General features: G+C 31.4%; 2 protein-coding genes across 2 annotated transcripts in view; both read right to left on the bottom strand.

Moving 5' to 3' along the window:
- Positions 1 to 4442, bottom strand: part of LOC127973012 (chloride channel protein 2-like) — a 17708-nt gene extending 13266 nt beyond the window's left edge. The window contains exons 1-3 of the mRNA XM_052577053.1: positions 4430 to 4442; positions 1416 to 1481; positions 1231 to 1362 (exon numbers count right to left, since the gene is read on the bottom strand). Coding sequence (XP_052433013.1) covers positions 1231 to 1362; positions 1416 to 1481; positions 4430 to 4442 — 211 coding nt within the window. The remainder of the gene's footprint in view (positions 1 to 1230; positions 1363 to 1415; positions 1482 to 4429) is intronic.
- A 4752-nt stretch (positions 4443 to 9194) lies between these two features.
- Positions 9195 to 26017, bottom strand: LOC127972116 (chordin-like). The gene is made up of 21 exons (XM_052575424.1): positions 25815 to 26017; positions 24015 to 24118; positions 23026 to 23152; positions 22600 to 22731; positions 21596 to 21698; positions 21429 to 21516; positions 20454 to 20595; positions 20233 to 20367; positions 19994 to 20076; positions 19748 to 19895; positions 16467 to 16573; positions 16092 to 16386; positions 14394 to 14635; positions 13946 to 14059; positions 12691 to 12888; positions 12492 to 12585; positions 11663 to 11719; positions 11460 to 11563; positions 11071 to 11328; positions 10042 to 10135; positions 9195 to 9950 (listed from the first exon to the last, which is right to left on the bottom strand). The coding sequence occupies exons 1-21, from the start codon at positions 25942 to 25944 to the stop codon at positions 9886 to 9888; spliced, it is 2820 nt and encodes a 939-aa protein (XP_052431384.1). The 5' UTR covers positions 25945 to 26017; the 3' UTR covers positions 9195 to 9885.
- Positions 26018 to 26567: the final 550 nt, after the last annotated feature.

Raw genomic sequence — 26567 nt, 5'->3', positions numbered from 1 at the left:
ACAAACACTAACCAGTTTCTGTATGAAGAATCACACAGAGACTTCATCGCATGACGCCTGTTGTAAAAGCTTTGTATGTACAGCAATGATGCTCTGTGAATGTGTGCGTCTCACCAGTGGCCTTATTTGACACTATGTTTGCGAATCCTGCTGCGAAACACATTAGAAGCAGAGAATAAGTGACCCACGCCAAATACTGCAAGACAACATGACTGTCTGCAAGACTGTAGATCCACCTGTGTGCTGTAGAGAGAGAGAGAGAGAGAGAGAGGGAGAGAGAGGGAGAGAGAGGGAGAGAGAGATAAAGTGTATCATTTTTGTCCTCCAGGGGGCGCACGACTCACATTAAAAAACTGAACTGAAGATAAATAACCTTGATCATAATAAAATAATTATATATTAAATGTTTAAAAATAAGTAATAAGTAGTAATTTAGTTTTGCAGGATTTTTTTTAAACAAACACACAAATAAATATTTTAAATAATTGATTTTATAACAAAATAATAATTACAGTAAAATAAACGTGGTTTAATCAAATTTCAGAAATATACTTTTTTATTTTTTTCATTTTCTTAAAGCAAAATATCATCTTCCTATTTTATCATTAATTATATAATTGTTTGTTTCTTCAAAAGAATAAATGAAAGGATTAAAGAGTGATGATCAATTAATTAATTAGTTCATTAATTTGCTCACTTGAAACAGAAGGTGCACTGTTCACATTAACGAGACTAAACCAATCACAGAGAATTTAATGAATTACTTTGCTTATAAAAAATATATATAATAAAACGATATACATATATTTTTTCCATTTTGCAGAACAAAAAAAAAAAAAAAACACTTTATAAATCTATGTTTTTCAGCCAATTTCAGAAATATGTTGAATGGTAAAATTCATTTTAATTAGTTGCTTTAGAAACTAGCTATATTTATATAAATATTTATTGATTTTGTATGGTCATAAAAAGGGCTGTAATTTATTGAAGCAAAATTTGATCTGAATTATCTACTTCTTAATAAATAAATTAATTTAATGAATGAATGTAAAATTGTTTTCTGATGTCATGTTTATGCTCCAGTTCTATTGAAAACCTCCTTCATGTGTAACCCAGAAACCAAAACATTCATCTTAACCTATAATACAATCTTGTAGTTACTCTGGCTATTTTCACACACACACACACACACACACACACACACACACACACACACACACACATACACACCCTCTGTGAAGAGGTCAACAAAGACATCCACAGTAAAGCTGAGCACGGCCACGACGAACCCCAGGAGCATGAGGTAGATCCAGTCCGCTCCGATAAACAACACAAAGAGCTTCTGGAAATGTGAGATCCAGGCTGTAAACACACAGAGAGAGAAGAACTACATCACCCACAATGCATCAGCGCACAGCTGACACAGAGTCGGACAGCATTACCCAAACTCCTCCTGTAGAGGGTGCACTGTTCACACTGAACTGAAGAGAAATATTTCAGTTAATGACTTTAAAAATAAAAATATAATACTTTCTAATTTTAACAATGCATTTTAATTAAGATATTTTAGTAATATTTTAATTTATTTATTATTTTAACAAATTCATTATAAATGTCAAATCTTAATTTTAATTTTAAGTGTTGCTGAAAACAGTTTGTATTTAAACTTTACACATGAGACTAAAATAAAAATATAATTTATATAATGACTAAGCATTTTAATCATGTGTTTTTATTTATGTATTATTTTAATTCCTTCATTTAGGTTTAAAAAACATTAATTTACTAAAGTAAAATCGAATTTGAATTTAAAGTGTTGCTGAAAACTGTTTTTATTTAAACTTTACACATGAGACTAAACTAAAATAAAATAGAATTTATAGAATGATTTAGCATTTTAATCATGTATTTTAATTGATTTATTATTTTAACTCATTCATTCTGGTTTAAAACATTTTAAATGCTTTAGTGCTGAAACATTGTGGCAGTGTTGTAGAAACGTTGCTATAAGGTTGCAGGCCTGTTGTTATGGATTTACTGACCTCCACACTTCTGAGACGGACTGAGATCTGATAAAGATCTTCTGTGGTGACCATTCTTTCTGAGACGTGTTGCATCTTTTGTGTAAATACCTTGTTCCTGCAGTAAAGACACAGATAGTCATTCAAAACTAAATAAGCTATACCAACCATGTGTAATAATAAAGTTGTTACAGCAGGAAAACCTTAATAATTAGTCATTTTGTTTAGTGCTGTCAAATGATTAATCACGATTAATCGCATTCAAAATAAAAGTTTTTGTTTACATAGTATATATTTGTGTGTAGTGTGTATATTTATTTTATATAACACACACATGCATGTATATATTGAAGAAAAATATGGATTGTTTATATATTAAATATATTTATATATATAGTCTCATTTCTATGAATATAAATATATACATGTAAATATTTTCGAAATATATGCTGTATGTGTGTCTTTATGTATACATAATAAATATACACAGTACACACACATATATTATGTAAAAAAAACTTATTTTGGATGTGATTAATCGCGATTAATCATTTGACAGCAATAGTATTTTTTAGTTTAACTTCTGGCTCACACCAAATGACAACAGTTTTACTGTGGTAATACATAATAACTATGCTATTTGAGTCTTTTTTTTTTTTTTTGCTGAAACGATTTGATTTTTTTTATTATATATATATTTTATTATATACATATTTTTTATATTATATATATATATATTTTCCCCTCAGATTTACCTCACTTATTTAAAGTACTAATTTCAATATTAAAGTACGTTTTTCACATGTTATTTTTTTTTATTTCAAATAAGCCTTATTAATGCATTCAGTATATATTATTAAATACACGATAATGCTGATCAATCTATGACGATATTTGTGACGTCATTTTTGACGCGGAATTAACATATATTTGTGCAGTTTGCAGTTGCCAGAACGGTTTAGAGTTACTGACATGTTAAAACAAAACCTAAGATTGAAAACAAACAAACAAACAAAAACAACAACAACAAAAAAATAATTAAAAAAACAGGAAGTTTTCGATATGGCAGAATAAGCCTCTAAAAAAGTGTATCATAGTTTTTAATTAAAGAAAATCACTCACTTAGTTTATGAAATTTTTATAAGGTTACGACTACACATGTTTTTATTTTATTTTAAGTTCCTGTAGTTCCTAAAAGCACTGTTTATTTCGATTGTATTTCTATTACATTTATGTCCTGTTAATTGTAGCCTATAATTATTTTCTTTAATATCATTTTATTATTGGTTTTGCTAGTTTTAGAAATTGGTAGAACTTTGAAATTTCACTGGTATCAAAATCGTAAAAACCTTATTTACTCCAAAAATATTATGCTATTTATGTTATTATAACATTTCTTATTTTGTAATATATTTTGGTCATATTGCCCATCTCTAGCATGTGATAGGCCTATAGAGAGTTTGTTTTGGTAATTAAGAGTTAATTAATTAATAAAGTTAGTGTATTAAAGACACTTCGAGTGTTTGCTTTATCTCTATTTTTCTTTACCTTTCACATGCACATTTTTATTATTATTACTCTTTGTGTTATTTGAGTATTAATGAGATACTGTTGTAGTTTTTATTATTTTACACTTTTCTGTTTTCTATTTTTATTTTATTTTATGTTATAATTTGACTATTTATTTTTTGTTCATTTTAGTGTTTTTTTTTCATTGTTATTATCATTAATATCTTTAAATATGTACAAGTTAAACTAACTGAAAATGAGACTAATTAACATTTATTTAGTTTTTTAATCTTATGTAGTATTTAAAATATTTTTAGTGGTTTATTATATATATATATATATATATATATATATATATATATATATATATATATATATATATATATGTTTTTTCATCTTTATTATTATTATCTGTAAATATGGCCTTTTATGTTCAATTTTAGTTATTTTAGTGAAATGAGCCTAATTAAAATTAAAGTTTTATTTTATTTATTTTTATCTTATGTAGTATTTATTTAATTTCAAGTAAAAAAACATTTTTAGTTTAAGTGTTTTTTTTTAATTGTCATTATTATTAATATTATCTTTAAATATGGCTTTTTATGTTCAGATTAAGTTATTTTAGTACAAGGTAAACTAACTGAAAATGAGCCTAATTAAAATTAAAGTTTTTATTTATTTATTTTTATCTTATGTAGTATTTATTTAATTTCAAATAACAATTTTTTTTTTATGGTTTAGTTTTACTTCTGGATAACTATAATTACTCTGCTCTCTATCTAATGCTTGGAAAAGCATCTATTCTCCCAAAACAACAATCTGATGTAGTTCCAGTATCTACCAGCAGGGGAAAACGCAGAAAAATAGAAAAACACTTACCAAATTATTCTGGTCTGTACCATCCACAGCCATGATTACGATCACACAGAAACACACACACACTTGAATGGACTGATTGTTGGTTGTTACACACACACACAGCGAGCGTGGATGTGTGCTAGCTGGTGCTTCAGTCAGTCGCGTGACAGCGTTTCTGAGTTTTTATATGTGGAAGAAGTTTGTGTTCAGCTAAATATGAGAGAATCTCCACCCACTGCACGCTAGAGTTGAACACGAGTACCTGAGTACTTGAGTACTCAGAAATGATCAATCACAACAACAGTTTCTATTTATGTAGAAGCAAACTGTCTGTTCAATAGATGAATCTGTGGTGAACTTGAAATAGAAAGGAGCTTAAATAATGAACTGAAAACTTGCCATTCAAGTTTACTTGCTACTGAAGTAACTTCAAATCTGTCCTTTCCCATGAACTGAATCTAATTTTGAGATTAAATTATAAATGCACAAAGGATTTCAAGTGAATTTGCTCAAGTGCATAAACACTTCATTACCGCTGAGATCCATCTGTTTTTACAAATCACTGTTTACAGGAAAACACATGCACAGACTTTTATTTATATACTGACTTTAGCTCAGATTGGGAGTTGTTATGAGGGTCAACAGTCTGTAGGAGTGAAAAGTACAGTTCCTCGGGTCCAGACATAATGCAAACACTGCAAAATATTTCAATTATTTAACCACTTATGTCCATTTTTGCGATTCTCTGATGTCAGTTGATATGCACATGACATGCAGATAAGGAAAAAAAATGTATTTCCAGTAAAATATATATTTTATTTGTATTGTTTGTACTTAACTTGTTTTATTTTTTTTTTTACATATAATAAATGTTCATGCGATATGCAGATAAACAAAAATTTAAATTATTTATTTTAGTATTAGTTTTAATAAATTAATATTATATATATATATATATATATATATATATATATATATATATATATATATATATATATATATATATATATAATATTAATAATAATATAATATTTGTATTAATTGTTTGTATTTAATTTGATAATCAAATAAAAAATATTTATATATTGTTACGACATGCAGATAAATCAAATATTTTAGAGCTCTTTTAGTCAAATATATTTTTATATTAACAGTTTGTATTTATCATGATTTATTATAAAATAATACAACTATTATAAATATCCATGTGGCATGCAGAGAAACAATATATATATATAAAAAATTTACAATATTTTTTACAAATCATTTTGTTTGTATTTAACATGATTTATTGTTAAGTAATAACAAAAATTCTAAATTATTTTATTCAAAATTATTTATAACATTATATTAAAATATTGTAAATTTTAGTTTTACATTTTTGTAATTAAGTTTTTTTTTCTGGAATTAGCTAATATCAGACACTTTTATCCAAAGCAACATTTATTCAACTCTTGAACCCCATTTCGAGAAACCCTGATCTAAACTAGACACATTATCTGGATTACTTCATTGCAAAGCACAAGTCAGTCATGAGTCATGGTGATTATATAAAGCTGCTTGCGATTACTTATTTATTGATGTATTATTTCAAAGAATGGATTGCTGGTGTGATATTTTTATAAAAACAGAAACATTTCCAGGTTTCTTTTCCAGTAATCTTGGAAGAATGCTGCAATATTACTGTTTTTTCTTTGGGTATACATTTAGCTCATGTTGTTATTATATCAACACACACTTAAGCTGTTTTCAAGGGACACAAACTCATGGAAAGAGCAAAAGAAAGAAAAGACCAAAACAATCACAGCTGTTTTAGTGGTACATTTCCATTGTTTTTGGAGTGTTTTAAAGCACTGGCATTGAGATTAACAGGAGTGTATTCCATCGTATTTATTATAGACCTTTTTGTTTGATACAAAGATAATTAAAAGCAACGTTCAAACAAATGATTTATGAGAAATCTGTGCTTGAGCATAGTGCAACTAGACATCCTCTACTAAACAGTCTAAAACGGTAAAACTGTATGTAATCTATACAAGAAATAGACTATATTTTATGATTTATATTTATGTGATGAACAGGCTAGAATCTTACATTTTAAGTGTAAGATCTGTCCATTTCCATGAACTGAAGGCATTGCATAATTCATATTCAATGTTGAAACTGTAAATGCACCAGAAAAACATTTACTTTTATAAGAGTTTGCTCATAGGGTGAGACATCAGGTGATATTTAGACTACATGCGATGTAATAAGCTGCATATTTATGCTATGCACGTTCCAGAAATGTTTTTAGCATTATATGGTTGTGCATTTCAAGACTTGACTTTAATGTCATCTCTTTTTCTGGTTCTTTCAAGTCAAGTCACCTTTATTAATATAGCTCTTTTAACAATGCAGATTGTGTCAAAGCAGCTTTACAGTATTAAGTAGTGTGTCAATAATGCAAAAAGGACAAAGTAAAGTCATAGGAGAAACTCAATTGCATAGAAGTGCTCAACTCTAAGCAAAGATCAAATGCATGCATGCATGTTTTATAAATACACCATGGGATGCATGAAACTAAAATATCCGTAACAGAACTGACTGTAAAGTCTGTTGGCCTGTTGCAGTTCTACCAAATAACCCAATGGCTTTCGTGTTATTTTGTAGATGAACAACAGACGGGAACAGCGAATGGAAAAACACTGAGGGAAGGTTTAAAAGTCTTCTGTAAAAATTGATTAGCTGCTTTTATTCAGAGACTGGTGGAAAAGAAGCGTCCAGTTTCTTTTATGTTCCCCCGAGTTTTTCTCCGTTTGACACAGAAGATGCAAAAATTAACTCAGACAACTGGAATGAGTCAGAGCCAGTTTGAGAAAACTGATCCAATCTGGTTCCTCGCTGAAAAACATTTTGAATGGGTTTTTGGTTAAACGCCTCTGGGTGATTATATAATTGGAGATAGATTTGGCATTGCAGAAAGTAAAGGGAAAAACGTTTCACTAACGGATTGCTTTTCTTCAGTATCTTATTGAAAACATGTTTAACTTTAATGATTCAGTGCTTGCCAAACACAAGTTACTTCAATTTTTCAGATTTTGTGTTTATGTTATTGTTTGTCAACTCTGTTATGGACAAATTAGCCAATGTGCAGATATAACAATAAATCATAACAGGAAAAATCCTTTCACTAGACAAACAGTCCTTATATTCTTACTTAAAGGAGGTGAGTTTGTTTCTCCACTTCAGCACCACTTACATAAACCAAAACTTAGAGTTTTATTACAAACTATATTCTGAAGGATTTTACTGAGGGATTTGTTCATATATCATTCACACTAATTTACACAACATTTTATTTCTAAAAACTTGGCGAAAATGCATATTTTTCAAGGAGGTGAGTTTGTTTCTCCACTTCAGCACCACTTACATAATCCAAAACTTAGAGTTTTATTCCTCTCTATATTCTGAAGGTTTTTACTGGGGGGTTTGTTCATATATCATTCATACTAATTTATACAACATTTTGTTCCTAAAACATGGTGATTATTCATTTTTTGTCAGTATTTTCTCATTTATGGAGTGATAAAAAGAGAAGAGAGATCCAAAATCCCCTCTGTAAAAATCTTTCAGATTTTGTGTTTATGTTATTGTTTGTCAACTCTGTTATGGACAAATTAGCCAATGTGTAGATATAACAATAAATCATAACAGGAAAAATCCTTTCACTAGACAAACAGTTCTTATATTCCATCACTTGAAACCAAGATAATATTTGACCGATGCATACCATAAAAATAAAAAAAAAATACCTATGTCTTCATAGAACCGTCCACATGGAGAAAATATTCTGTAAAAAATATATCTGAAAATGTATTATGTACAATATCCAGTTAAAAAAGAAGATAAATATATAAGGGTGAAATATTATAAGGGTGCAAAAATAAATCAATTATGTTTATTAGATTTTAAACCTTTTTTTTTATTTTTTTGTGAAAATAGTTTATAAACAGAGTTGAACCTTGAAGTAACAGAACTGTAAAGTAACTGTAATGAACGATCAATTCTGTTACCGCATTGTCAGCATTGTTACTTTACCTTGGTAACAGAGTTAGATGGTAACAGAATTGACAGTTTTCTTAATTTTTTGCCAAAAACTCCACTTGCTAGCATAAATGCTAGTCTTTTAATATGTGATAAATCGATTTTTTTTCAACAGTTTAAAGCAGTATTGCAATTATTGTTTTTACGTCTTTGAACCTGATTGAAATGTTAAATACATCATCAATGCAGCACTCCATAGGGATCTTTAAAAAGATGCATTTTAAATGTTTCGCAGCATACAGATGTCCTGCATCCAGACATGCACAGGAGCATAGCTCACCATTGACCTTTGACCCTTCCATGTCTGCTGTCTGGGGTTCCTGCATTTTTCACTTCATTAACAGCTGCATCCGTTTCCTACAACCACCTGCAACACATCCAAACACACAAAGCCAGTATGAACCATCACTGTAAAAACTTTTACTATGATCTACTAAATTTGTTTTGTGAAACATTTTTACACTTAAAAATATTTAGTCAAATTTTAAGTCGTTAAATTATGGAAATATACTTTAAGAATCAACTAAATATGAACTAAAAAACTAAACAAATTAAGTATATTTAAATAATTTGATTTCATAAAAAAGTAAATCAGAAGCACTAAAAAAAATTGAGATTTCATTTACATGCTGTATACACAAATCAAATGTTATATTTATTTCTTAAATTTTCTGTACTTGGTCCTAAAAAGAGAAAGAATGACAACATGCTTCTTTTATGCCAACATAAATTTTAAAACTTTATTGTTTATTCATCATAATTAATAAATAGGCAAATACAAACAATATTCATAATATCCATCAAAAAACTTAAAGAAAATAGGCATAAAATATTATATACCAGCAAACAGACCGACAATATCAGGTGCAACAAAAATGAGCGGGTTTATGTTAATGAGTGTTTTAAACCCCACCTCCAAAATCAAGCCCCACCCACAAGGCACATCTCCAATCAGATGCATCACAACAGTCCTGCTGATTGGCTGGGGTTAGAGTGTAAGTATTAAGGATTTTAATGACGGCATGTGCAATTTGTTGTGAAGCATTTTTTACTGTGATACAAACATATGATTGTACTCGCAGGAGTGAAGATGTATGAGTCTGTGAGACTGTTTTCAAATATGAAAACAAAAATAAAATATACAGTCCCATGATAGAATCAGTCCATGGTAAATTCAAACAATTGCAGCAGGTGAAATTCGTTCTCCTTTTATGCATTATCTGTTTTTGTCTTGACATATTTCATCTTCAGAGCATCTTTCTCTCAAACTGTTCTCGATCCCTTTGTGTCCTGGACCCCTCCACTGTTTCATGCATCAACTGTTTTTGCAATCTGCAGGCGTCCCGTTGTGCGTTTGAGACGACCTGATCTCAAGGCAGAAGGATGATGATGAACGTTGAGGAAGAAGGTATTATTGTCTCCAGTTTTTCTTTTTCTCTATCTTTTTTGCCATTTCTTCTTTTCCTAATAAGTCCTCTGTAAAACAAATACATAAAGTGTACTGCATAGATTGTGCAGGATTTAGTAAAAAAAAAAAAAAAAAAACGTGTTTAGCACCGGAGCTTACCCATGCATTCAGGACAGCATTTCCCTTCTCTGCGAATGGGGTTACTGCAACTCAACAATGGGCACTGTTTTTTCTGGCACTTTGTGACGCCATGCTAAAATGACAAGAGAAATTGAGTTAATAATGCTAATATATACAGCAGGCAAAATAATTTTATTTTTATTCCCTGGTCATAAAGTGCTTTTTCAGACTAGTGGATAGAAAACATCCAAAATACACTTTTAGGTGTTTATTTTTATCAATATATCTTTAAAAAAAGTTTTTTTTTCTCCACTTCAGCAGCACTTACAAACACCAAAACTTAGAGTTTTATTCCTCTCTATATTCTGAAGGTTTTTACTGAGGGGTTTGTTCATATATCATTCACACTGATTTATTCAACATTTTATTTCTAAAAACTTGGCGAAAATGCATATATTTAAAGGAGGTGAGTTTGTTTCTCCACTTCAGCACCACTTACATAAACCAAAACTTAAAGTTTTATTCCTCTCTATATTCTGAAGGTTTTTACTGGGGGGTTTGTTCATATATCATTCACACTGATTTGTTCAACATTTTATTTCTAAAAACTTGGCGAAAATGCATATATTTAAAAGAGGTGAGTTTGTTTCTCCACTTCAGCACCACTTACATAAACCAAAACTTAGAGTTTTATTCCTCTCTATATTCTGAAGGTTTTTACTGGGGGGTTTGTTCATATATCATTCACACTGATTTATACAACTTTTTTTGTCAGTATTTTCTGATTTATGGAGTAATAAAAAGAGAAGAGAGATCCAAAATCCCCTCTGTAAAAATCTTTAACTCTACTATGTCAACAAATTCAAACAAGATTTTTTAACCTGGCGTTATCCAATGTTCATATTATTACATTAAATAATACCTCATTTGCGTACATTTCTTCTTAATGTAATCAATAAACTATGGAAGTATGGTAAAATCTGTTAACCTATTAATCTGTGGCGTCTTTGTTTTAAACTCTCAAGATTCTCTTAAACGAAATTTGAAATAAAGCAAAGAAAAACTCACATCACACCAGCAGGTAATGCACTTCATTTCTCCCACCAGAGGGACACTCGGATGCCAGTGTTCGCTATTCTGGTAGTAGTTTTTGCCAAATTTGCAATGGCGCGTTCCATCCGCCTGCATCATTTCATCATCCTCTAGAGGGGGCGTGTCTTCAGCAGGACACTCCTTACAGCAGTCTGAAGGGTTGCGTCTGATTGGTCGGCTGCAGGTGAGAGGCGGGCACGTCACTTTCTCACAGTGCACTTCACCCGTGGAGCCCTGAGAAGGAAAAAACAACATGGTTAACAATGAATATTCATGTCTGTGTACAAATTTGGTATTTTGTATGGTTAAAACATAACTTTATTGTATTATATTGTATTTTTGTATTATAATGTTTGTTAAATTACCTTGCAGGTACACACTGCACACTTGATGTAACCGAATGGCGGGACAAATGGATGCCATGTTGTGCCAGGTGCATGCATTTTCTGATCACCTTCAAAAAAACAGCCTGAAAGAACAAATAAACATCTTAATATACAGCTGCACATTTAAAATAATACTTGTGATGTTAAATTTTATGTAAATTCATGTAATGTAATAAACTCACCTTCTGGATCTTCCTCAACTTTTTCTACGGCAGTCATCTGTTTGGATTCTTTCTTTTCTTTTGATAGAAACCAAGCACAATGTTAAAATACAAAATATGTATTTTTATATTACTGCATTTTATTATAGTCCAAGATAACAATATTTACAATGCAAATCAGATCAAATCTTGATCTTTGTATTGTTTTCCACTAAAACATCCTCAAACACAAAATAACTTTCCTTGAGAAGTGAAATTGCATAATATATTGCAAGAAAATGCACGTATATATGTATTTCTTACCCCAATATTTTTTCAATTTTTCACAGCATAAAATCGTATTAAATTTAGCTTATTTTAAGGATGCTTACATATACTGGAAAGCAAAAATATTTCAACACACAAATGTGCTACTTTTAAATAAAAGCTATAGACATCAAAGTGACCACAAAAACAAGTCATAAAGGGTCAGTTTTCTGAAACTGAGATTAACACATTATCTGAAAGCTGAATAAATAAGATTTCCTTTGATGTATGCACAGTATTTTACTGCGATAAAACTATTTAAATATCTGTAATCTGAGGGTGCAAAAAATCGCCTTTAAAGTTGTCTAAATTAAGTTCTTAGAAATACATATAACTTTTTATATATTTACTGTTGAAAATTTACGTGCAGCATGATTTTTACTTAATATCCTAATGATTTGTGGCATAAAATAATTTTTTTTAATTTTGACCCATATGATGTAATGTTGGCAATTGCTACAAATATACCTGGGATACTGATGACTGCTTCTGTGCTGCAAGGACACAAACATTAAACAATTATATTATTTGACTCATTACTCACCATCACAGATGGGACAGCATTGGTCTTCAGGCTGGATGGTGTGAGGACACGATAACACAGGACAGATCACAGGATCACAGATCACTGTCTTCTTCTGCAGGGATTCAAACAGATTGTACGCAAAAATTAACCACAGTCACATAAATTATATGTAAATCAAAGCTACACCAGTGTGTGTGTGTGTGTGTGTGTGTGTTACCTGGCAGATGCAGGTAAAGCAGGTGTTATACTGCGGTGTCCACTGCGACCCATGTGCATGATGTTCTCCCTCAAAGAAGCACGTGTGTGGGTCTTTCCTCAGCTCGGTCGGGTCACGGACGAGTATGAGATCATCAAACTCTGCCTCCTCGACCACTTCGCTGCGGGAACCCAACTCACAGCTGTTGGGAACCTGAATCTGGAAAACAAAGATATGCATTAAACACAAAGGTTTAACATATATTAATATGCATTTAATGTTCATTTCTAGCATGACTGTGTTAGCATTCTGTGAAAGCATTATAGAATATGCAAGTAGACAAAAAATATACAAACAAAACTAAAAGGCTATTATTAAAATAAAATTAAATGTAAATGTAAATTAAAAAAAATGTAAAAATGATAAATATTATAGAATAATAAATTAATATTTTATAATATATATATATATATAATAAGAAAATATAAATACAAATTGAATTTTTTAATTTGAAAATTGTAAATATCCAAAACATTCTTAAATATATATTTCTATATTTTTAGAATTCTAAAATATAAGTTTTCTGCAAATATAAAAAGAAGTAATTGATTAAACGCTGTTTAAAATTACTATACTTTTATTTAATTCAGTTTCGAATTTAAAGTATGACTGTGTTTACACAGATTTTTGTGAAAGCCTTGTACAATATACAAGTAGACAAAAACATACAAATAAACAAAGACTAGTATTAAAATAAGGTGCTTAATAAAATAAAATAAAAAATTACATTAAAAATAGAAATAAAAATAAAAGAAAATTCTAAATATCATCAACAATTGTAAATATATATTTATATATTCTTTTAAATTATAAAAAAAATCGAATATAAAATTAAGATATCGATTAAATACAAATACAAAGGTTTAACATAATATTAAATATATTTAAATCAGTCAATTTCAAATGGAAAGTACTATTTTAGCATGATTGTGTTTCCTTATTTTTTTTTTTAAGAATTGTACAATATACAAGTAGAAAAAAAACCTGGTATTAAAACAAGGTGATAAAATATAAAAAATATAAAATTAAAAATAATTAAAAAATTATAAATATAAAAAAACAAAATTATATATATTTATAAATGTATGCATTATATTTTTTTGAATTCTAAAATAAAGTTTTACGCAAATATATAAGATCAGGTGGCACAGTCTTAAAGGTTCAGCAGCAAAAAAAGTTTCAAGGTAGATTACTGTGAAAAAAAATTTGTACTCACCCATCCTCGTATTTCTCCTCTTGGATTCATTTTGGTGCTGACCTGAATATAAGCTGTGCCTTCGTCCAAATGCCTAAATAACCCAACACTAATATCTTTCAGCACACCCTGAGCCTGGAAGAGACACAGAGAGACAGTTCCTGTAAATTTGTGCAATTTGGATGAACTCCTAATGTTTGACCAGAATTAAATGCATCTAACATACAAATACCAAATGCAATACCGGTTTCAGCTCATTTGGGAAAACACCAGATTTGTTTTATAAACAAATCCTTTAAAGTATTTAAATAAATAACAGCAGAATCATATTTGTTCGCTTCTGGCATGATTTCGCCGGAGCAGCCAGAGAAAACACGCTTTTGTTGTGCTGCAATCACGCAGTTTACATTATCGCCCGGTGTAAATGATGCCAAATTATGTTTAACTGGGAGTCTCTTGATTTGTTTACCTGTTGACCGTAGAAACCAGTCAGAAGTCTCTTGTGATTGGTGGACGAGTCGTCCATCTCGCCGATCTCGGCCAATCCGTGCAGGTGGGCATTGACAGAAGTATCTTCGCTCTTGCTGAGGCCATTGACGACGATCTCGTAATGCAGATGACACTGTTCGTCCACCGAGACCCAGGCGTGACCCGCCGCAGCCGTACGGACCGGAGGAGACACAAACTGACCCGCCAGAGGAACTGGAAGCTCTGCGGATGAAAAACAGTGGGTTTTAATAAAAAATGACTTTTTACACCAGTAATCTGAATTGGCCATGAAAGGTTTATGCATCATTAACAAGAAACGCTGGGCCAAGTGTGTGACAAAGAATTCAGGATCAGGTTCAGTTGTTGAAGCTTTTAACCTTCAGAGTATTACCAGATCTTCTAGATATATTATAGATATATTAGGGATGCACCAATATCGATACTGGTATCGGTATCGGGCCCGATACTGAGCTTCTGTACCCGTTAATATGCCCTGATACCAGACGCCGATACCACACAGCACGTGATAAGTGCCATATTCAGACAAAGAAACACAGACAACAGAACAACAGACAGTTATTAGAGATTAAGGTTGTCTATAATGTTAAACATTCAGTATTAACGCCTGTATAGCTGACGTGCATGAGCTGATAAAGCACGCTAAGTGGATTGAGCACGCAGAGGCGGAGATCTGCAAGCTTGTCGAGTGAATAAACAATTCATCACTGGAAAGTTTGTAGTCCGGTCGGATGTGTCAAAAAAAAAGTAAGTTAAACAATGCACAAGTTACTTAACGGTAGATTAAGCACACTCACGCATTTCTGTTGTGTGATCTTTGATGTTCACTCACTTAGCACACGCATTTGGATTAAAACTAAATCGTAACAAAAACACAATTTATAAAGGCATTCACTATAAACATAATTTATTTTCAACCTCAGGCATACATGTCTTTCTGGCGAAAGTGATTCTAGCAGCCTGTGTGAAATGCGCTAGGCAGTACGTTATACTTTCCCTTTCGTTCTGCAACAGTACAGATACACACGTTGCGCATGTTTTGCTTGCTTGAGTGTTTCTGCATTATATGAGTGGCTTTGGAATATAAATTGCAGCACGTTTCAGGTAAAAAAAAAATAAAACTTCTATTTTGTGATAAATGTCCCGGGAGATTTATAACTAGTGGTCACCTTCGTTATTACAGCAAAGCGCGTTTATACAGTACTAAGTCGCTGCAATGGAGCAGCTCTAATGTTATTAAATTACAAATGATGAACCATAGAGCAAAAACTTGTAAAATATATTTTAATGGGCATAATTAAGTGTGAAAATAAGCTTTATCGTTCAGTTAAACCAGAAATTATTCAGAGACCAGATATTTGAAAGTGTCTGAATAAATGTTGGTTTGACTGTATCTATTTAATAAATTAAGTCAACCAGCTAACATTATACATACTATTTTGATTTCTGTACCCAATATTTTAAAAAATTACAAATGCAATAAAAATATCGGTATTGGTACTCGGTATCGGCAAGTACCAAAAATAAAAGTATCGATATCAGCCGCGTACTGGAAAAAGTGGTATCGGTGCATCCCTACTATATATCTAAATATATATATATATATTTAAACTTCTTGATTTTATTTAGTTGTTTTTAATGTAAACGCTGTCTTTCTCACCGTTTCGGCGTGCATCCATTCCGTTGTACGGCAGCATTTGTATCTGTCCGCGCAGTTCACTCTCCTGCTGCTCGGTTGTGGCGATGTTAATGAACAGTTCATTCTGCAGCAGCATGTGAATGTGTCTGGCATCGACGCGTCCACAGCTTCCCAGCGCTCGCCCACTGCCGCGCTCCTTCTCCGCCGCAGCGAAATCCGCCGTGATGTCGTACAGAATGCTGCGTTTACTGCGCCGCCGCGGCTTCATCTCGATCGTCACACTGACCACCGCACTGCTCAAACCCGCCACCAGAACCTGCTCGAGAACATCAGAGCACTCAGTCCACAAACCTGACAAAGCCATCGAGAAATGAGGGAATAGAACGGAGTCGTTACCTTGTAGTCGAGCGAGCCATTGTGATGGAGAGTGAAGACAGCCGACCCCACTCCGCCGGTTTTCCCGGGAGTCAGAGCAGAACCGCTAGACATCACGCTTTGAAGAGCTGAAAAAAGAATAAATGTTGCATGATTATTTTTCAAACAAGTCAAATTTATCAAATGTAGTTTTTATCAGCATCACATGAACACACGATCTCACCTTGCCCGCTGATAGCTATTTTTGGAATTACTCCTGTAACATATAATCTTACAAAAATACAATCTGATTGTATAGCTTTTATCATGCTCTTAGTCAAACGATTAATATTGCTGAAGTGGAAGGATCAGAGGCCTCCAACCCCAACACAATGGATTCGTGATGTCCTCTTTTTCCTAAAGTTGGAAAAAATCAAACATTCTATAAGAAGTTCATTTTACCAGTTTAATAAAGCCTTTTACGCAATATGTCATGGAACATGTTTTATTGTTGGACATAGACTGATTCATTGTTTTTGCATTTCCCCCCCCTTCAATGAAACTTTTATTTTATTTCACAGATTGTGCACTTTAATTGTTTTGCCAAGCCACATTTTTGATTACTTGTTTAATTGTAATTTATTTTTTTGTATTAAGTTGATCTTGTCTTTTGTCTAGTTTTTTTCCTGGAATTTACATCATTTCTGAAAATGTATTGAAATAAAACCATTTTATGTAAATATAGCAAAGAGTTAAAAGTATAGTGGGACTTAGAAAGAGCGTGAAAAACAACATTTTGGTTGTTTTGTTGCAGAAATCTAATAGTGACTAACATTATACATTAACTTAGAAGTAAATCTCCCAGAATTTACATAATTTCACAGAAATAGCTTGATATAAATGTTTTTTTTTTACTTGTAGTTTTTATAATTAGAAAGACGGTTAAGAAAACTACAGAATTACACTTTGAAGAGCTGAAAAAGACATACATTTACATAATTTACATAATCTTTTTTAGATAAAACCAACAATGTAAATATAGTCAAATAGATAAAATATCAAAATGTCTTAAAGTTATAGCAACAAAAAAAGTTCTTGAAAAATATCTGAAAAAAAAGAAAAAAAAAGTGACTAACATTATACTTTACCTTAGAGGTAAATTTCTCTGCTACTTAATTTTCCCCCCAAAAAAGTACTTAGAAATTAGTTTCTTTGTTTGTTTTTTTTACTAAAGTTTTATTGTTTTGGGGCATGAAACCTTGATTAACATTTTATTTAAACTTATATAATTTATTTGAATTTACAAAATTTCCAGAATGACTTTTGTAACAACCAGCTTGTTGTAAATATAATTTTTTTGTAGTTAGTTGTACAACTAACTACAAAACACTTTAATTATTGCATAAAACTAACATTATTAGTTAATTTATATTTAAATATACATAATTCCTGAGAATTACTTTATTTGAAATAAAACAGTTTGATTTTGCAAAAAAGTTTTTTTTTATTGTAGTTTTTTGCAGTTAAAAAGATGGTGCATTATATTTTGACTAAAATTTGTTAACTTAAATGTAAAATTGAATTTACTGTTTTTGTATGGAAACGAAAGCTGTTTGATGTAAATGTTTTCAATTTTTGTAGTTATTTGTAGTTAGAAATATAGTTGAAAAACTATTTTTTATTGTTTTGGCACATAAAACCTTTTTTTGCATTACATTTGAACCTATTTATAAAGTAATAAAATGCTAAGTAACGATAATATGTCCTTTACAAATAACTTTTATTAAGGTATCTGTGATCAAAAATCTCTTTCAATAACATGTATTTGTGCATGTAACAGAAAGGGTGAGAGAACCAGGGAAAACATAACTAAACTAAATAGGTCCAGAGGGACTCAAATAATTGCTGTCGCACCTCAGCCAGAGAAATACAATCAAATCCACATGAACTCATGCGGGGTCAAAGGTCACGGCTGGAGTGACGTCGTCCCAGGAGACGAGGGAAGGCAGCCGACGTGCAGGTAAATAGAGAGCCTTTCAATGTAGAAGGAAAGAAAGGACAGCCGAGGAGTAAACAGAGAGCGAGAGTGGCGCAGGATCGTTTAGGTTTGAATTCTTCACACATAACGTCAAGCTGTTAACGGTGCAGCTGGAATCACATAGCAGAAGCAGCGCCAGCACAGTGTGTGTGTGTGTGTGTGTGTGTGTGTGTGTCGTCATGCTCGACTAACATTCAGAATGACCACGAAACCGATCCTACAGCATTTGACCTCTAACCTCTTGTGGGACCGGTGCACATTCCTGAACTCCTTACGATCGCGATGGCCATTATGAACGGGAAATCTCATTCTGGCACTAAATATACCTGAGATGATTTATGCATGACACAAAGATGAAATATAACACGGCCTAAATCGCAGGTTAAAAACAGCCACAGCAGACAGACGGCTATAGTTACTGATCTAATGTGTTCTGTGAACTCACTGTACCATAGCGTGATACTAAAAGATGATCAAACTAGCCTACAGAAGCCTAGCTGTTACAATTACAAATGAAATCTTTTATATTTCCAACAAAACTTCCAGCTAAAGTGTTTTTTTTTCATTATTTAATTTTTGTAATATATAAATTAAGGGGATTTTTGAATTAATGGGGTGATTTAATTATAAGTTTTTGATATTTCCTGTATTTTATTGATTTATTTATGTATCAGTAGTTTATGTTATATTTTAAAAACAAATAAATAAATGTAAATACATTTTAAAATGAGTATTATTATTATTATATGTGTACACATACATACATACATAAATATAATATATTTAATTACATATATTTTTTTTATAATATTGTATAAAAGATACTTATTTTTTATTTGTATCTGATTTCAATTATATATAACAATTAAGTATCTTTTATACAATATTATAAAAAAAATACATAATTAAATTAGAAATAATACATTTGTCTGCACAGGAAAGAAAAGCATTTCATGGCACTATAAACTAAATGAACTTTTTACCTGTATTTTTTAAATGACCTGTATTTTTTAATTACATATAGTACTATAACAAATAAATACGTAAATATTCAAACATTCTAATATAACTTTTAATATATTTGTTTTCAATTTTTTGTACATTTATATTACCACTGAAAATTATATATATCTTTATATTAATCAAATTTAATTTATTAATAAAATATGAATAATTTTGTCAGCTCAGGAAAGAAAACTGTCCAAAGCCTTTCATGTCTCTTCACGCTGCTTTATGCGTTAACGAGTGATTTATGAGCTGATTGTTGACGATTGGCTGCACTTACTGTCACATGATCTCTTGCCAGAAATGAATCCTGAGACCTGACGAGGGTTTTGACCTTCTGTTTCCACCGAGATCTGCAGCTGGCCACGAGACAACCAGAAGAGTTCACGACTGTTCAGATCGGCCAGGACTTCAGCCAGGTCGGAGTCCTACAGACACACATCAGAAAACATGTGTTCCTTACGTTATTGTTTCACGGATGTTCATTTCGATCAGTAAATGCATGTATACATGTGCTTTAACTCACGTCTGCAGAAATATTTGCTTGTATTTCTCTTAGCAGATGCTGTCGGTACAGCAGTTTGACTCGGACCGGCACCTTTGCAGAGACTGAAACAATATATTTTTTTTAATGTTTATTACATTTTTTTTTTAATAAATAATATATATATATATATATATATATATATATATATATATATATATATATACAATACAATTTTAAATAAATAAATCAAATAATAATAATTATTTATTTGCACTCACAGCTCCCATGAGGAACAAGCCCTTGCAGAATCAGGATGAAATGCAGATTGTTTTCCGTGTCACTGAGCGTCAACATGGCGATTCCTCCCATCCCAGAATGCACCTCGTCAGACGTCAGGATCGCACTGAAGGTTTCTGTCGGACAAACCGAAGGCAAATGAGCCTGAGGATCTAAACACGTCAAGCTATGAAAGGAATCGAATGTTAGGTTCGACACGCACCTGCGAACAGCGCTCGGTGTTTGATGACTTTGCCCTGTATCTCCTCCTTCTTGTCGTCAGCGGTTGTCATGGAAACGCGCAGATGCTCCGCCTCCAGCTGACGCAGGTGAGACTTCGGCAGGTTCCTCCAGACTCCACAGATCTAAACATTGGACACATTTGAATATTTTTCCATTTTCAGTTACTTTTTTCGTTTTTATTGTTCCTTTGTATTTTTTTTTTTTACATGTTAATTATTTTTCCTGAATGTTTATTTTATTTAATTTTAATTAATTTAATTACTTTTTATTTTTAATCTTAATTAAATTTTTACTTTTAACATTTACTTTTAAATTTGTATTTTATTTTTATTCTTACAAAACTCCACAGATCTAAAGATTAAACACATTTAATATTTTTATTTTTCATTTTAATTTTAGTAAAAAAAACGTGATTTTATTTCTTAGTAGTTTTTTTATAGGTTAATCATTTTAATTAATGTTTTTTTTTATTTTATTTTGATTCACTTTTAGTACTATTTTTATTATTTTATCCTTCCAAAATCCACAGATCTAAACATTAAATACTTTATATATATTATACCATATATTCAATTTTTCTTTTCAACTTAGTTCAAATTTAGATTTTGTTGTTTCTTTGTATTTTTTGTTAATTGTTTTATTTAATTTATATTTAACTTCATATTATATTTATATTAAGTTTCTTTTGTATTTATTTTATTCTTTGAAACTCCACAGATCTAAACATTAAACATATTTTAATATTTTCCATTATAATTTTAATTTGTTATGTTTTGTTTTTGTTATTCCTAATTAGTTTTTATGTTAATTATTTTATTTTATTTAAATATTTTATTTATTTATATATTTAACCTTATATTATATTTATATTAAGGTTTTTTGTATTTAAATAATAAATACATTTATTTGTTTTCAGTTTCAACTTTTTCTGGTTTTAATTAACGCTAATAATCACCATATCTGTATCCGCTTGCGGGACTCTGAACTCAAACGCTGTGTTGCCGTCAGAGTCCAGGAAGGTGATGAGGTTCGGCCGGTTCATCCTAAGAGACAAGCACATGTGTAAGGTGAGCGTCAGAGGATTGTGTTGGACCTCACATCTGCTTCTGGTGTGAGTGTTACCTCTGGAACGTGATGGAGAAGGTCAGGCTGGTCCGAGTGAGAGTGAATCTGGCCCGAGCGACACCGCTGGAGTCCGTCACACCCGTGAGAACAGCCACAAAATCTGTTCAACAATAAATCAGGTTAATCATACTGACAATGATTTAACCCTCATAACATATTCAGAAGAAATGCATAGAAATTTGTAAACAATGCATAGTTTTTAGCAAGCGACTGAAACTTTGCACATGCTTTAAGACCCTCAAAATACACATCACTTATTTTTTTCAGATTTTTTATAATAATTTTTAAAGAGATTTAACCATTTAAATAAACATTTCGTGCTCGGGTCATTTTTGACCCTTGTATGTATGGAACACCATTTGGTCTCAAAAATACCTTTGTAAAATACATCTATCAAGTTATATTAGTGTCTTCATATCTTACACACTTTTGGGACTGAATTTTGTTGATAAACATGAATATATATGTCTATAAACAAACTACTGCAGCATGAAAAATCACTTTTTCCACTCGTAAGAAATGTTTATGCAAGTAAAATCGATTAATTTTGTTTGGAAATGATTCAGAGTTCTAATTATGTTATTATGTTATGATTATATTATAATTTGGACTGTTTTGAGAGCTTGTAAGATACAAGTTCAAATGAATTTAATTAAATTCCATTCATTCCAACTGGATTTACACTGATAATTCTCAGGTTATATGTTTGTAGAAATTTCATATAATTATATATTCATATACAATTTCTCACCAATACTGACAAAAATATATATACATTTATCATCATAGTTTGTTCATTGTGGTTCATGTGGCATTTCTCAATTTATTATTTTTATATAAAAAGGTTAAATGCAAAACAAAAAAACCCTCTTTTTCACTTTCACTCATTAATGAGAAGTTGCTGCTGTATGGTTTCAGTTTGAAAATATGAAGTTTGATTGTTTTCTAAGATAACAATTCTTCAGTGAAGGGGTTTTGAATGCATTGTGAGGTATTCTCACCGGCGGCGCTGTCTCGGTTGCTGTTCTCCTCAGAGCTGATGTAGGATCTGTCATTGTAGGACTTGTGCAGGTCGTCATCTTTCTCCTGGAAGAACTCAAACAGAGACTCCGCCTCCTTTCTCCCCGAGTCGCCTGTATCCACGAAAACCAAGATGCATGATGTCAGAAAAGTCATAGAACACACAATAGAGCCAATGTTCTACCCGGACCGGCATCCATAACCATGAGTGCAATTACACCGAAGCAGACCATCTATCCACACTCACTGCCATTTATCATTCTGCTTCTCTTCGAGAAACAGCGCTGGCCAAAACCTTTCGTCATTCGCTCACACTTTTTCCTGTATAACAGTGTGACGGCATTGCAAAAACGCTGGATTGTTTCCATTTGTTCACCATTTGCAGAAGCACACTTCATGTGCGTTACCTTTTGGGCATGATTTGCAGCAGTGTCCTGGAAGCAGGACGGGATCATCGCAGGTCGGATCGGGACAGTCCTGTTTCATGTTCCTGCAGCTCACCTTCCCAAACACCTTCCCTCGCCGACTCCTCTGCTGCTCGGAGAGAGAGAGAAATGTAAAAATATGCACGAAAATGTTTGATTCCAGTGATTATGAAATGAAATTGATTCAGCTTTAAGCAGGTTATTCATTATTCAGCTCAGTTTGAATCAATGTTGATTCAGTTTAGTTCTAGAAGGGTCAATGTTGCATTCTGTATGGCAAAAAAAAAAAAAAAAAAACATAAAAATAAAAATAAAAACATATAAAAAATTGAATTTTATGTTTATATAAAGTTTCAAAATCATATTTTTTCAAATAAATAATCATATTTAAAAATAATTATATAAAATAACAAAATGTTAATGTTGAATCCCATATGGCACAATATCTTTTTAGTCAAAATATACAAACATATATTAAAATATATTAAAATATAAAATTATACAATTTGTATTAAATGTTTTTTTTTTTATAATATTTTAAATACATATATTTTAAAATAATAGCCACTTAAAATGAATGTTGCATCTCATTTGAATCTCATATGAAAAATATTTCAAAATATATAAAATAAAAGTAATATATATCGCATCCCATAATTTTTTAAAAAATATAAAAGATGTATTAAAATATTTAATTTACATAAAAGTATTTTTTTATTTAAAAAAATATGTAAAATGTTTCAAAAGATTTAAAATACCAAAATATATTTGTAATAGATTGTTTAAAAATAATAATAATAATAATAATGATAAAATATACTTTTTTAAAAAAAGTATTTAAACATATGTTTTGCATGCTTAAATAAAAACAAAATACCTACTATTTTTTTGTCTACAACACATGCATTCATATAACACAACACTCTCAATGTTGAAATGTTATGAAATGCAGAGTGTGTTTGACGTCTTACCGGCTCGCAGTGACACATAACGCAATGCATCACACCGAACGGCTCTCCGAGATCTGGATGCCACGTGTCTTCCAGCGAATAAAAGCGGCCACCGAAGGAGCAACCTGATTGAGACAATAAACAAGAGCAGCGTGAGAAGACCTCCAGACGTTTACTGAGACCAGAGGATGGGGAATGTGTACAAATCAGCTTCAAACCTTCAAGAACACCAACTAAAACGAGCAGAGAATGTGATTTGCTCCCTCCTAACGAAATCACATTCAGCGCTGGGAACCAAAACATCTCCTCGGCTTTGTTTTGAAGAGAGAATGAGAGATTCGAGTATATTTGCCGTTTATTGCATCTGGAATGAGGTCAGTGATCATCAGTTGCAGTTCACGTCCTCCCTTTATAAAGCGAGACTATTAAACAATTTATTGTTAAGCTAAACACTTTCAAAGACACGCACGTAAACTGTCATAAACGGAGGTAAATCATAATAAGTGCCTTCGACTGTGGCGTGTGCCGCTGCATCAAAGTCTCTGTGGTAAGTCAGTGTTTATCTGGTTCTTATGTTGTCTAAAACATCTGATGCATTGATGGTTTTCTGAAGAACTAGAGATTTTTTGAGGTTTTTAGCTACTTCAATTTAAAGCAAAAACAGCCAGACTGTTAAGGATCTGAAGAACACGTGATGGGTCATCAAAAACTCAACAAGCCTCCAAAGGAGAGTATAGCAAATCATGACCCCTTTACAGCCAAAATAAGAGTTTTTCCTTCATTTGCACTCATTAGAACAAAAATAATAAAGGTTCTGATTGAAATCCAGTTGGGTTTTATGGCATCTGGTGCTTTAAAGAGTTGAAAACCCAATAAAGAAACATCAAAAACCATTGCACCTCAATAAAGGTTCTTAAATAAAGTACCATTTACAATATTCTTCCATTGAATTACTGTGTATTGTTCTTTGAACATTAAAAATGCTGTTGTATTATGTTATGAATTATTAAAGCTCTTCAGATACACCAGATGTGTTGATGGTTTTCTACAGAACTATAGAGAATTTAATTATTAGTGGAGGTTATTGGTTCTAAATGAAAAAAAAAAAAAAAAAAAAAGAAGAGTTTCCCCTCTATATGCATTCATTAGAACCAAAAATAAAGGTTCTTATTGCATCTATGCTTTTATTGCATCTGGTGCTTTAAAGAGCTAATAATGAAACATTAAAACATGCATTAAAGCATTAAAGCAGATGCTTTGATGGTTGTCTAGAACTAGAAAAGGAAGTTTTGAAGGCTTTTTTAAAAAAAAAAAACCTGCTTATTCTGAACAAAACAAGAGTTTTCCTTCATATTTAGAAACAAAAATAAAGGCTCTTATTGGAATCCAATTGGGTTTTATTGCATCTGGTGCTATAAAGAGCTGGAGAACCAATAATGAAACATTAAAGAATTAAAACAGATGCTATAATCTTTGTCAAAATTAAGTTTATTTGTGGAGGCTTTTGGTTCTAAATGCAAAAAACCCCAGCTTATACTTATCAAAACAAGAGTTTCCCCTTCATATGCATTCATTAGAACCAAAAATAAAAGTTTTCCTTCATATTTAGAAACAATAATAAAAGTTCTTATTGGAATCCAATTGGGTTTTATAGCATCTGGTGCTTTAAAGAGCTGAAGAACCAATAATGAAAATTTCCACAAAAAAAAACAAAAAAACATATGCAACTGAAAACTGGTTCTGGATAAGGTTTTGTGTAAGGTTCTTCAGTTGAGTTATTCGCTCTTTGGAGGTTAAAATGCTGTCGGATGCATCTCTTACCGGACAAGCCTTTCGATATCATGGGCTCTGTCTCAGGATGGATGGGTAACGCGGGGGTCTTGAGTCTCGAGCCCAGCGTCGAAGCGATGCACGCGCAGAACAGAATCCACAGCACTCGCGCAGCTTCCATTCCTTTAGAAAGCAAAGAAATAACCGTGTCCTGATCCAGCTCTTATACAGAGTTATACAAGCGCGGCTCCCGGTTTTATCCAGTGTTTGTGAGGAGGGACGGAGGGGCGGATCCTCACATGCATCAACACTTATGAACCATCTCAGTCACTTCACTCTTTTATTATCTGACTGGCGTCTTTTCCGTTCGTCCAATCAATCGTTTAGAGTCATAGATATTATCAATAATGATAACGATAGTTGTGGACTTTTGTATTTTACCAAGTGTTTTTATGTTTATTTAATTTTATTCCCCAAGTTGATATTCACCACAAGCCTGTAGAAACAAATAAAGTACTTTTTTTTGTTATTGAATCGTTTAATATAGCATAAAATGCATTATATAAATATATACATAAACTGTAATAACTTTAAATTATAATAAATGATTAAAAAAAATTAAAAAATCGAATATAATAATACCAATTATAATAAAATTGATATTGATTTAAACACATTTAACATAAAATGTATAATATAAATGCATAAAAATTCAACTATAACGGTTATAAATTATAGTAAACAATCAAATAATATATATAAAATAACAATAGTAAAAAAATATATAGGCGAATATAATGATAA

This window comes from Carassius gibelio, chromosome B15, assembly GCF_023724105.1.
Source record: "Carassius gibelio isolate Cgi1373 ecotype wild population from Czech Republic chromosome B15, carGib1.2-hapl.c, whole genome shotgun sequence".
Classification (NCBI taxonomy): Eukaryota; Metazoa; Chordata; class Actinopteri; order Cypriniformes; family Cyprinidae; genus Carassius; species Carassius gibelio.
The sequence above is the reverse complement of the archived record's forward strand: the minus strand, read 5'-3'. Positions and strand labels throughout refer to the sequence as shown.